The sequence below is a fragment of the Pinus tabuliformis genome, chromosome 8, assembly GCF_031772625.1.
Source record: "Pinus tabuliformis cultivar Carrire ecotype Pingquan chromosome 8, CPIR1, whole genome shotgun sequence".
NCBI lineage: Eukaryota > Viridiplantae > Streptophyta > Pinopsida > Pinales > Pinaceae > Pinus > Pinus tabuliformis.
In genome coordinates this window covers 324,312,991-324,326,040 of record NC_142294.1, presented here as the reverse complement: position 1 = coordinate 324,326,040, position 13,050 = coordinate 324,312,991, and the positions used below count along the sequence as shown (strand labels likewise).

Below are 13,050 nucleotides of genomic sequence, written 5' to 3'. Positions count from 1 at the left end.
TCAACCTCCAACACCATGCTCCAGGGACTAATAGACTGCAAATTCTATGCAGAGATTTGACAAATTGCAAAGAAAAAATTAATAGAAGGGAGTTCGAAGGGAGTTACAAGGGAAAAAAGGGAAGCCAAAAATGGAGCTGGCTCTGATACCATGTCAGGCTAGGAGGTAAATCCTCAAATGAATTGTGTATTTTCATTAAGGTTGATCATAGATATATACATGGAGGGAGAGACTCTTGGGCTTCATCTTCTAGTGTCTCTTCATATTCCTATTCTCCTTATTTTCTACTTACACTATTTTATACTATGTTGCCAGGAAACGTGGGTTCGGGGACGAGTACGTCACTTTTTGAAACAAGTTGCATGGGTTCGTCAGGGGTATATTATAATTTATATATATAATATATAAACATTATATTTTATAAATTATAATATATATGAATTTGTATATTTTTCAACTTTAAACGTGAAAACTAAAATACTTATGACTTAAACTTTATATATTTAAACATGCACATAATTGAACATTCAACATTCACAATGAAATTTCAAAATTTCTAGTTTGATATAAGTGCAAATTGGAGTTTACATATTAATAAGAATCATGATATATGTCCATTGTCATACTACAATCAGAATTTGCCTTAAGGCATTTCCAAACAAGAACTAGGAAATTTTAAAATACGAAATAAAAATAGCTAATAGTGAACAATGACTTCCTCAAGCCATGTTATCAACATCCATGTCATCAGAATCACTTAGATCTTCAGTTTCCATCCTCTCCAAGTAGGAATCACTCTCATCTTGAGGCTCCTGATCATCCATAGCAACTGGAGGTAGCTCAATAAGGTTATCTGGTTGTATCTCCTTGTCCACACACATAACATCATCTATGTATTGGTCTCATCTCTTGAAAGGACCCTCCTTGTACCCAGGGTAGTTTCGAGATATGAGACGAAGTGTGCTATGAATGTACACTAAGTTCTCTGCCTTCTTTGAGCCCAACCTATTTCTCTTTGTTGAATGGATAAAGACATAAGTACTCCAATTTGTCTCGCAATATGAAGAACTAGCTACCTTGAATATTAGGTGAAGCTCATTAAATTAATTAAAAATTAAAAAAAAAAAAAAACTAAAATGAACCCCAAAGAACCCTAAAGAACCCAATTTTGGGGTTCCAAGTACCCATCATGAGGGTTCTCCATACCTGTCAAGACAAAAGAACCCATTTTTTTTTAATGGAGAAACTAGTTCTTCATTGAAGAACCTGATTCTTATGGGTTCTTCTTAGAAGAAACTGTACCTGAATCCAGTACTTGGGTTCGATAGCCCTACCCTCTGTTCATGAACCTGTGCAACATATATTTTATATATATCCATGCAATCCCAATGATTAGGTTTCAACACAAACAATTTTTACAAGTTTTTGGTTATTAATTACTTTGGCGATAGGTAAAAAAAGCTGCTCAAATGGAGAAGAACACTTCTTACAAGCTCCTGTAAACTTAATTCTTCAATAGGAAACCTTACAAACATATATAGAAAGCTTAGCTAAAACAAATGGACACATTGCTTAAATGCAGGAACAAGTTATTTGATAATACTCAGTAATTGCAGCAATACTATAGAAAAAATCATAGTTCAATGGAAACCTCATGCACAAGAGTCCATGAATGTTTTCAAGTCTGAAAGTATGATGCATGGACATCATTTTAAATTCCTATCCATAAATGATTTCAAGTCTAGAAGTATGATGCATGGGCATCATTTTAAATTTTATTTTCCTTGTAAATTCTAGAAAAGTTGAGTTTGTTGAAGAATGATGAATGTATGTAATAAATGGCTTAGTGTCATTGGTGCTCGAGATCATCCCAAGGATCGAAGAGCTAACTGCTATGTATCTTTAGTCAATTAGGGTTTCGTTTCTTTTCTTCGTCGATTAGATCAAAAGAGTTTGGATCCGAACCGAATAATGGATGTAATCGTTTTGTGGTTATATATTAATAAAGTATGGCACCCGCTGGAAGGGGAAGCCGATTGTGTTGCAATTCTATGTAGCCTTAAAATAATCCTCTTTAATAAAGTTTGTTTATATATATAGATTAATTAATTAAGGAAGGAAGGAAAGAAGGGTGAATGCAGGGGTTTGTATATGCGGTAGACTACTGAAACACCCTTCGTAGTCTTTCCTGTCAAATATTGTGAATCCTCTCGCAGACCAGAGGTAGAGCATAGTGCTAGGAGTTTGAAGACTCAATGAGGATTAATCGATCCTTGTGCTGGAAAGGTTTCCGATGGGATTTTAAATGAATAGCAAATCGGTTAATTGATTGAAATTATGAGCGCATGCTCAGAAGTTGTGACCATAATGTGCGAGTCACAGTCGTGGAGATTCTTTGTATACCCATCATCATTAAGGGATGGGGACTGTATTCTGATCTCCAATATTACGAATGGGAGCAATTATTGTTTAATTTCCCGTGATGTTAGATCTTATCATAATCCTGGGGAAGACTGCGATTGAGACAGCCAGTGACCAAGTCTTCGTAATTGAGTTGAATATAATTGAAGGAATGCTATCCAAACAAGAGAAGGATGTCTGCGATGATTAAAAAATACCCCTGCAGGGCGATGATGTGTTAATGTTGAAGGTCTGAAGGATAAATCAGTCTACTTTCATGCGTTTTAGAAAAAGAGAGAGCCGGCTCTGCATCAAATCACTTGCATTCCGATAGTGTCTTCTACGCATTGGATTATTTAGGATACCTATGAATCTCTTTTATTGGCAACCATTAACCACTCTAGCACATTTCTTCCTCTATTTGTTTATCTCGGTAAGGGGCTTTGATTCAAATGACACCTACATAGTTAATGCATATCCACACACACTTTGATTGTCATGAACTAATCTTGATCATGAAATTCTTGCTATTCATTCATACGATAAGTATGTCACCTATATATCATTTAAAAGTACTTCATAGATAAGTAAATGAATATATGCTATGATGATGGGCCCTTTGGCAAGGAATTTTTTTTGAGAAAGAACTTTGGAATCACCACATAGTTACCTTCATAAAGCAAAGAAAGTTGCCTTTATGGTTGTATTCCATGAATCCCTCTGCATTGATTCATGCATTTTGTTCTTGAGCATAAATAGCTTTAATGCCTCATGCATATGATATACACATAGGCATAATGATGTTTGAAATGACTCAATTGTGAATATTCACTGAGATGAAATTTTATAATGAGATATAAAAAACGTTATGACATAATAATTAATTAACTGATTATCGCTAAACATCATTTCGCCATTAATTCATTTACAATCTTGAGGAGGTGGATAAATAAACTATTGAGGAAATATAAATGATTTGTTCCATATCTATTTGTATCCTAAATTATACATGAAGAGATAAAAATAAGACATGGTATATCACCACATATGATTTTTGCATGTCACCACTTACTAAAATGTCGAACCACTCCTGTAGACATGCGTTGAGATGGAATACAATCCTAGATAGATTACATGTGCCAAAGGCATTGCATCAATTTATCATCAACTCTAAACACTGGAAGCATGTACCACACAACTAAAAGATTATTACATCCATAAGAGGTACACCAACTTGTCACTTTGATCCATCTCAAAATTGATCACTATAATGTGCATTCTATATTGATTATATCACATAAAGTTGTAGTTTCCATATGGTGACCAAAATTACATGTTCATATAGAATTATGAATCTTTAATTCTTTTTGAGAAAATATCATAACTAATACATGAGTTTCATTCTCATTTTCTTTGCTGGTCAATAATTTTCTATTATATTATTAAGAAAATACAAAATACATGATGTTTTTCCATGGCTCTCTTGACTTCACTCGGACCGGATTTGTTAGCTACGAGAGCTGGAATATGTTGCATGAGATTTTGCCATTCAGACTTTATTTCTGAAGGGATAGACAGCCATATATACCAAAAAGGGAACAAAATTAGTAAACATCTTGTAGACTGCATATCAAGGTGGCAGTTGGGGAGGTTGCATGGACCATTGAGCCATGTCCTTCATGTATATGGAAGTCGATGTGATCCATTCTTGCCTTGACTTCATTCAGGCAGTTGTTGGTCTGTGATTAGCTTCTATGTACATTGTCCAATTATTCTAAGATCTATGTTTGGCTATATTGAATGTCATTCATATAGGGCACCAACTTATTTCTGTCATCGTACTTGTTTTCCCTGAGGATATCCAAGTTGGTCTAGATTCCTAATAAGGAAGAGGGTTGATTGACATGGTCGGGAGAATGGGCCAGATCCTGGGAAATTTCCCCTTCTCTCTCCATGCTCCCAGAATCTTCCTCACTAAAATTGTCCCCTCTGCCCACCCTTGATTCGCGTCGCCTCTAATAGTTACCTCCTCTGCGAGGTCTTCCCCGCTGACAAGGCATTTCTGCAAACAAAAAAATATCCAAGACCTAGAACAACACCATATCATCTTCCCCCACTAGACACCTTTGTTCCAAAACTTGGAAAGCCTAGTGCTTTCGACAAAGGATTGACCTAGGCTTAAGAAAGAAGGACCTCAACACTCTAAGAAACCACTTGATATGAAAGGTGGTAGAGTCCACCCTAAGACATAAACCATACTTCCAAGCAACTCTAAGACCAAATAAACTCAAAATGATCCCCCTCACCTATCAATTCACAAGGAATTTTACCCCTCTATGACAGAGCTCCAAAACAATAATCTTCCCAGACCCTGGCTTACAGAAAACACTATCAATCAACACAGGAAATATGTTTGAAGAATTACACCACTTCACAACATAGAAGTCAACAATTACAAACCACAAGGGTCCAATTCCTTTCCATCTTAGAGACACTAGCTTATGAGACTGAAAACACAACCAATTTGGACTTGAATGAACCCCTATAGTGATGAAGAAACATGACCCAAAACATGCCATGGGAGCTTGTCAACTAGTATACGAAGGCACCGGGGAGGAGTACCGATTCCCCTTGACCACAGACACACAGATCCAAGTTCGAATTCACGTACTAGACAAGAGATATATCTGAATACTAGTGATCTCCTTCCAAGCCAGAGGCCATCAACGCTTGAAGAAGCCGACCATAACAATTACCACAACTATACTGAGCAGGGACCTTCGGGGGTGGAATTGCACCGCTCCAAGATCCCAAATAAACCCCTAAGATCGTCTTGGACCTGAAACGGGTGGAATTGCACCGCTCCATGATCTCAAATAAACCCCTGAGATCATCTCGAACCTGAAACACCTACACAATTTTATTTCACAATTGCTCGGTGCCAATTTAGCTCTCTGAACAAACCTTCCTCGCAAACCAAACAAGGTCTTCCCTCCAAAGTTCCCATGTTCATCTCTCAATTAACATTAACCTTACCACTCCACATCACCTGAATAATAAATATACCCAAAACCTTTAGAGGTTTCATTGTCTAGTCAATCCACCATTAGAGTGCATTTAAAAGCTTGAGCATGTTGGAGTCGTGAAAGGGTGAGGTGGCACCAAAACCTCATTAACCATGATTACCCCATCGGGGTTCATTCTTATTTACCTTATATTGAAATATTGGATAAACTTGCAAAATCCATAAATAATAAGACCCATGAATTACCTATAATAAAACGCTTGAAAAAAGTTAAAAATACAATCAAACCTTTCAAAAACTTATGAATTCGTCCCAACTCATAATTCGTTATGCTTATGGCAAAGCTCTTAAAGTGCGTTTGCTTGGTCACGAGAATCGTATCATATCCGATCCACTAAAATACAAACACAAAAATATTCTATTTCATATCATATTCATTGTTCGCCACAAAGTTTCTGTGTGACAACGCTCGCCACAGTTTCTTTGAGACAACACGGTGCTTTTATCATAAAAATAATTTCAGTTGTAACATTCTTTTGAGGAAGTGGAGGATCTTCTCCAAGATATACCCCATTCAAAAAATGCGGCTTTCAGAGATCCAAATTAAAAATGAGATATTCCTTATATGGCCCGGCCTCTGCAATCATGCATGATATTCGCCTTTCATTCCCACCTCAAACCACGGTGTGCCTTTCATAAACATTCTGCTAAAATAAGTTGACATTCACGTTGAGTTTGCCTACCACAGACCAGTGTGTGCTTTTCAAAAACACTACTAAAATACGTTGACCTACACGTGAGCCACAATCTACGATCTGAGAATCGATACTGCAACAGCCCACAAGATTTCTTAATAAATATGCTATATTTGGTTCTACGCTACTGAAATACGTTGGCCTATGCCCGAGCCACAATCTACCATACTCCTTCAAAAGAAGATTTCTTAATAAAAATATAAATATTCATCGTTTGTATTTTTATTTTTATTGAGAATTGCTAATTTTGAAATATTTGTAGTTATATTTCATAAATGTTTACAAATTTGTGACTTACTACATGTGTTTTTCTATATGTTACAAATTGGTGATTCACATGTTTTTTTCTCTAGGCTTAACCCATAAAGTTTGGAAATAAATTATTCACCAAAGTACTTTGAAAATAATTTTTAACATTTCTAAAGGAAAAAATATATATAAAAATGATCTTAAAATTAAAATAATTCTTCCATCCAATATTAAAATTAATCTCAACACCTATTCATTCTAATTAAAATTTAATAAAAAAAATCTTAAATTTAATTCTTTCAACTAAATATCATAAAAATTTAAACTAATTTGGGTGCCAAGGTATGATGGAGACTAATTCCCGAATAAAACAAAATCGAATATCTCTTCCATATGGAAACTGGTCCTTAAGTCCTTCTCGATTATTGCATCTGTATTGGCTTGGGGAATAGGATCAGGGACTAGGATTCGAATTGGCAATAGGATCAGGGACTAGGATTCAAATTGGCATCGATCCATGGTCAAGTTGTAGAAACAACAACATTCTCCCTCGTGGCATAATCACATTCCTTGCTTCTTACATAATTAAATTCTTGAACCAAATTGGGGACCCAGATTGATCAGACATATGAGGACAGCACTCGCTCTCAGCGTTGGAATTACAACGCCCAAATCAATCACATGTATCTTGGGATAACTATATCAGGGCGTTGACTTCAACTCACATTCGATTAAACGAACACGAAGATGAGCTACGATGGCCCCCCACGAAACAGGGATCCTACTCCGCAAAAGATGGTTATCTTCACGCGATAGCCTCAAAGGAACCAAACTCTCTCAATTGGTAGTGGCGACATCTTTGGAAACTAAAAAGGCTTGCTAAATCCTGATTGTTGTTTTGGTGTATTTTGGACAACAAGCTTCCAATGGGAGAAACTCTAAAAAATTGCTCCTTTTATGGCCCCTCATGGTCTTCCCTATGTCGCAAATTTGAGGAAACAACCAAGCACCTCTTCCTATTTTCTCAGGGTCTCCGACAGGTTTGGAGATCCATATGAAAGGGGCATTCAATTTCCATTAACTGGCAGGGTGACAATATCTCATAGGACAGGGAATCCTGGTGGAACAATTCCCAACCACACAAGATGCGAAACATCCCCTTGCTCGCCTACTGGGGTCTTTGGATTAGTGGAAACAGATAGAACTTTCATGATCAACCTTTCTTCAGATCGTACCTCTACTCAGTGTATTTCCATATATTCGCTTCTGCCTGACGATGATAACCCTCCTAATCGTTCGGTCACCTCAAAAAACATTGATTACTCTACCCCCGGGCATATTTTGATGGCTCCTCGCAGCTTGCGCACTATGGCGACGGTGCTATTCTCCACCTTAATCAATCCCATAATTTTCATATCAAAGCCGGGTTGGGACAGTGAACAAATAACTTTGCTGAACTACACAACCTCAAACTATTGCTCCTTTTTGTACTTGAGAAAGATTGCAGACAGCTATAGACAGGTTTGCACAAAAATCTACTGTCACACACACACACACTTAGAACTCTTCTCAATGAAGTATTATTGAACAAATCTCGTTTTGACCCCATATCTTTTCAACACATTTACAAGGAAAGGAACCATATTGCAGACTAACTATCCAAAGAAGACACACAACAGACTTTTGGCGCTTGGCATGTGACATAGGTGACTGAAGTGGAACATTTTCAATACTACCACCGACCATTTATTGAGGATATATAGGCTCCCATGGTTACACATGAATGATTATGATTATTACAAACATCCCCATAGATGGATAAACATTCCTACACCTTTTTTGAACTCTACTATGTATTTTTGTATTCAGAGCTTTTCTCTACAGATGTATATATGATCAAGAATGATATAGATAGTAGATATTGTAAAATCAACAATTTTTATAATTGATAGTAAAATCAACAATGATACAGATAATGGATATAGTAATTATAATTGATAGTAAATTCAACATCTTTGTTTTTGATGACACTGAAATATACAACATATAATAATAATTTTTATCCACATTAATAGAAATTAAAAAGACTTTTCATGGAAAAATAAATCATAAAAATTTAAAATAATAAAAATATTTAAAATCTATTAAAATATAAATATTTTAAAATGTGAAAACCCAGACTAACTCAACTATAAAGATATCTTTTTTGTTATTTCAATTTTCCATATTTAGAGAAGCAAAGTTAGCAACCTATTTAATAAATAAAAACTATACTTTAAGGCTATTTTAATTATATTTTATGTATTTAAAAAGCAAGGATTAATCATAACCTATTTTATGCTATGCCTCCCTTTTCATCATAAAGTTAACTATTTCGCCCAAAAAAAGACAAACTCCATCAAATCTTTTATTCTCTCATTATTCAACCAACCAAAGATTGATTCTCTCATTATTCAACCGACCAGATAGAAAGTAATAGATGAACCAACCCTCTTACATCCTCAAGAGTCATTTTACTTCACAGTTATTTAAATAAAGAACTGAGCCGTTTTACTTTACACTTTTTCTAATAAAGAATTGAGAGCGTGTTCAAAGTACAAATTGAGTTAGGTATATTCTTTGCTTCTTCTGAACAAAATTAAAAATAAAGCCTTTTCTCTCTAGTTATTTTAGTATTTTTATAAATATGTGTTCGCAATTAAAGTTCATATTAATCACTCTTCCTGTTTTCATGAATATCTGTAATTAAAATTTGAATTTTCTTCTCGTTGCCATATTTTTGTCAAACTTCTTCTCTACCCAAATAGTACATCACTTAACATACGTAGTCTTTGAAATCTTTTTAAGCACTCATAGCTTTTTATAATATAAAAGTGTGTACAATTAGAGACATTAATTCACTGAATCTCTCATTTCATACCTGTAAAATTGCCCTTTGACAACTATTAGCGCTCAAATTCCAAACACAATGCTATCCATTTGCAATACATGTCATCTTAAATGAGGGAATTAAAGCAGAAAAAGTACCAAAGGTGGTCACAAATAAAGAAAGCTCTTTATCCATTAATGTAACACATTAAAAATATTATGCCAGCCGCTATAAAAATAGTATGCCAGGCTCTTTATGTGTTGTTTCTCAATGCAGTTTAATGAACAATTTCAAATGGGATACCAACAATTTCACCATTCCACAAGACTACAAAATATGGATGGTAACCACCATCATTTTTTTATTTTATTTATATATGTTGTTTTCATTTTCAACAGATATAGATATTTCAAGAAACACAGCCTGACATTTATTTTATCTGAACACACTAATGCATACTAAAAGCTATTTCTTGCATTCATAGCAAAGTATGAAGCATAAGCTTTTATGCAGATTCTATATAATAATCAGTTCCTCCTGGAAAGAACAGAGGTTTTTATTCTATGCCAACACTAATTTACTATCCTAACGCTTCTGCAAACTATTCTCAACTCTCCTCCTTCCGGAGAGGAATGCACATATACATATTCCTTTTGGAACGTAGCTCCAAAAGATCCTGATGCCCCAAAAACTTGGGCAAAAGCTTTGCATGAAATCCCAAACTGTCTGAAAAGAGAACACCATCTATTTATACATACGAAACTAACCAAATGAAAAGAACATTCATGGGCAGCCTGACTACAAGCTGTATTTGCTTCACAGACTTGCAGAATCAGTCAGCCCAGGCAGAACATAGAATTAGAAGTAACTCCTTTCAAGGTCACATGTTGTTTAGGGGATTCACCAAGGAGCTTAATCTTGAAGCCGAACAAAAAGAAGCTTCAAATATTGAGTTCCATAGAAGTGATTCCTTCTTATCATCATCCATCATCTACTGTATTTATGTTCCATGTACGGTGCCAACTGCAGTATAATCAGCAGCAAAAAAAAAATAGCAGAGATGTCATGTTTGTCATCAATAAATTTGACAACCATGCCTACACCATGCTGGGAACTGTCATCAAGGGCCAAAACATAAAAGTCTATGCCATAAAAACTTGCTACTTGAGAACATTCTTTTTCATGTCAAGTACCCAACTGGGACATGGTTTTTAGATTTGTGGGCTTACAGATGAGCCATAGCTTGTGAGATCACCCCATGCTCCACCAGACCAGTAATTTGTAGAGTCTCCAGCCTGCTCAAAGAGTGTGGTCTCTGATGGAAGCTGCCATTCTGAGGGAACTGCTAGGGATCCTTGATCACTTCTATTTGAGTTCCCATGGAAATCCTCCAGACCTGCAAAACTAAACTTCAATGAATTCAGGGCACTCAGTGCTGAAAGATTGGTCAGTGAGGATATGGGGTTAAGGTTATTTAGACTATTCTGGGGTCCAAAGGAGGATTGGGTACTGCTGCCACAGGAGAGACCCAAAAAATCAGAGTTATTGCAGTTGGGTAGAACAGACCGACCCCCTTGCCTTGCAGCTTGTTGCATTCTGGCAAATGCTAGATTAGCCTCAGTCGATGCAGGAGTATTATTTGCAGCAAGATTGAAATAAGAGCTTGAATTAGTAGCAGGATTAAGGTCAGCTTGATGGTCCAAGCCAATTGGAAGGGCACTTGCAGAGGGTGCACCTGAGGTGGATGGCTCACTTTGTGTGCTAAACACGGGCTGATCTGCAGCTACACTTCTCTTAGCCCTCTTGTTCTTTCTGCAACCCCCACCAACAGGTACAGTCCTGAGAGTCCCTCCTTTGGTCCAGTACCTTCTGCAGGTCTTGCAGAAATGACGAGGTTGTGATAAACTGTAGTTGTTGTAGTAGCAGAACTTGGTGTTGGTGGACTCGCATCTTGGGCATTTCAGGGCTTGTTCAGGCTGAGGTTTCAGCCTTCTCTCAAGCAATGGACGTGAACATGAAAGCAGGTCTTCGCCACTTGGCCTAAACCCTCTCTCCTGCATCATGCCCTGGAGAACAAAACCAGTCCTCAAAAGCATTATCAAATGAGCACAAATTTAACATCACCCACCAACATCAAATATCTATGAGCCAGAAGCCACAACAAAATAAAATCACATCACAGAACCGAAATCAGGACAATGCTTAAATGAATCTAATTGGAAACCCAAAAACCAATAACCCTTCACAGAACTCAATAAAACCCTAACATATCTTCTTGAATTAAGCTGCAAAACCACTTACCAACATAACAACACTTCCCTAAAACCTAAGATCAGAAACCCTAATAATGTAAACATCACATAAATCACATGTTCACTAAAATATTATACCACCACAGACCAACTTTCGTTAAAGTATTTTCTCCAAAATCAGAATACGATCTCAACCAAATTCCTTGGCACTCTACAACTTTTCTGATAAAAGCTATTCTCAAATCTCAGTATATGTACTTAAGTGAAATAAGTTAAGAGTCATGATCAGCTATGGTACATATATAAATCTGAAAATTTCCAAATTCAAAGAATTCTAAAACCCACAATAGGTATGATACATATTTGACAAAACCCCACAAAGAACTGCATATAATTGAAAATAAGCTCACTAAGACAAAATCATGAATAAACCCATAAGCAAAAACCAGATAACCAATCATTTTTACATGTATATATATACCTGTGGCCAATCAGTGGAATCCATGCAGACCTGAACAGGGCTGAGCATCATTGTTCTGTAAACCAAGTACTCAAAAACCACCTACTTCTCCACAGCCACACTAACCACAAAGTATGACCAACAACTACCGGCCTTACAATCACATATAAATACCACACACAACAGAGAATTTACAGCAGAAAAAACAAAAGAAATGATGATGCAGGTGGCTGGGGTGGAACCCGTGACCGTTGAGGAGGAGGAGCAGAAGGAGAGTGAGTGCGAGGGCGATAATTGGAGGCGACGAAGAATAAGAAGGGAATGTGAAGGTGGTGGGGATAGAAAGAAAGTGTGAGTGTTGGAGAGAGAAATAGACCGAAGCAGAAAAAGGTGACGAAGTATCCGTAGAGTCGGTGGCGGCGGGCCCTTCACGTCCGACGAGTAGTCGTCATCAGATGCGTGCGGTCGGGGGATTCTCTGTCCCCATTCTCCGTCCACGTGTACCAAATTTTGCGGGTTATTGTGCGAGACAGTGGAGATCAAATATTTAATACATTGACCTATGTTTCTATGAAGTACCCCAAACCCTTATTCTTTCTTACACACCAACCCTCACCAACCACCCTTAGGGGATGAATCACATATGCAATGTCATCCCATTCTTATCTTCTTACTCACATGTGCTTACGTGGCATTCCTAGCAAAAGTAGGTTTGGTCTTCTCAACTCTAATATCGACACAAAGTACATGAGGATTCACACCCAATGGTGGGGGGTCGGGTGGGGTAGGATTCACACCTAATGGTGGGGTGAGGGGTGGGGTAGGATTCACACCCAATGGTGGGGTGGGGTTTGACATGTGCCGTTTGCACTTTGGTGGGCTATAGAAAATGTGCCATATTAACCATATCTCAAATGACCCATTCACACATTGAAAACAATAGACATCAAGCCAATGGGGTTCACTGCAACCACTCACTAATTTGACTTATCTGGAAATTAGTTGTATCTGTACAACATTTATGCACACGTGTGTATGCA

General features: G+C 36.9%; 1 protein-coding gene across 2 annotated transcripts; it reads right to left on the bottom strand.

Moving 5' to 3' along the window:
* Positions 1–9,635: 9,635 nt before the first annotated feature.
* LOC149235450 (dof zinc finger protein DOF5.6-like) lies at positions 9,636–12,347 on the bottom strand. Of its 2 annotated transcripts, XM_089372126.1 has the most exons (4): positions 12,032–12,347; positions 11,034–11,364; positions 10,528–10,694; positions 9,636–10,321 (listed from the first exon to the last, which is right to left on the bottom strand). In XM_089372126.1, exons 1-4 carry the CDS (start codon positions 12,080–12,082, stop codon positions 10,286–10,288), a joined length of 585 nt encoding a protein of 194 aa, XP_089228252.1. In that variant the 5' UTR covers positions 12,083–12,347; the 3' UTR covers positions 9,636–10,285. The 2 variants fall into 2 exon arrangements, with proteins under 2 accessions (XP_089228252.1, XP_089228251.1); XM_089372125.1 differs by having other exon boundaries at positions 10,528–11,364; positions 12,032–12,345.
* Positions 12,348–13,050: the final 703 nt, after the last annotated feature.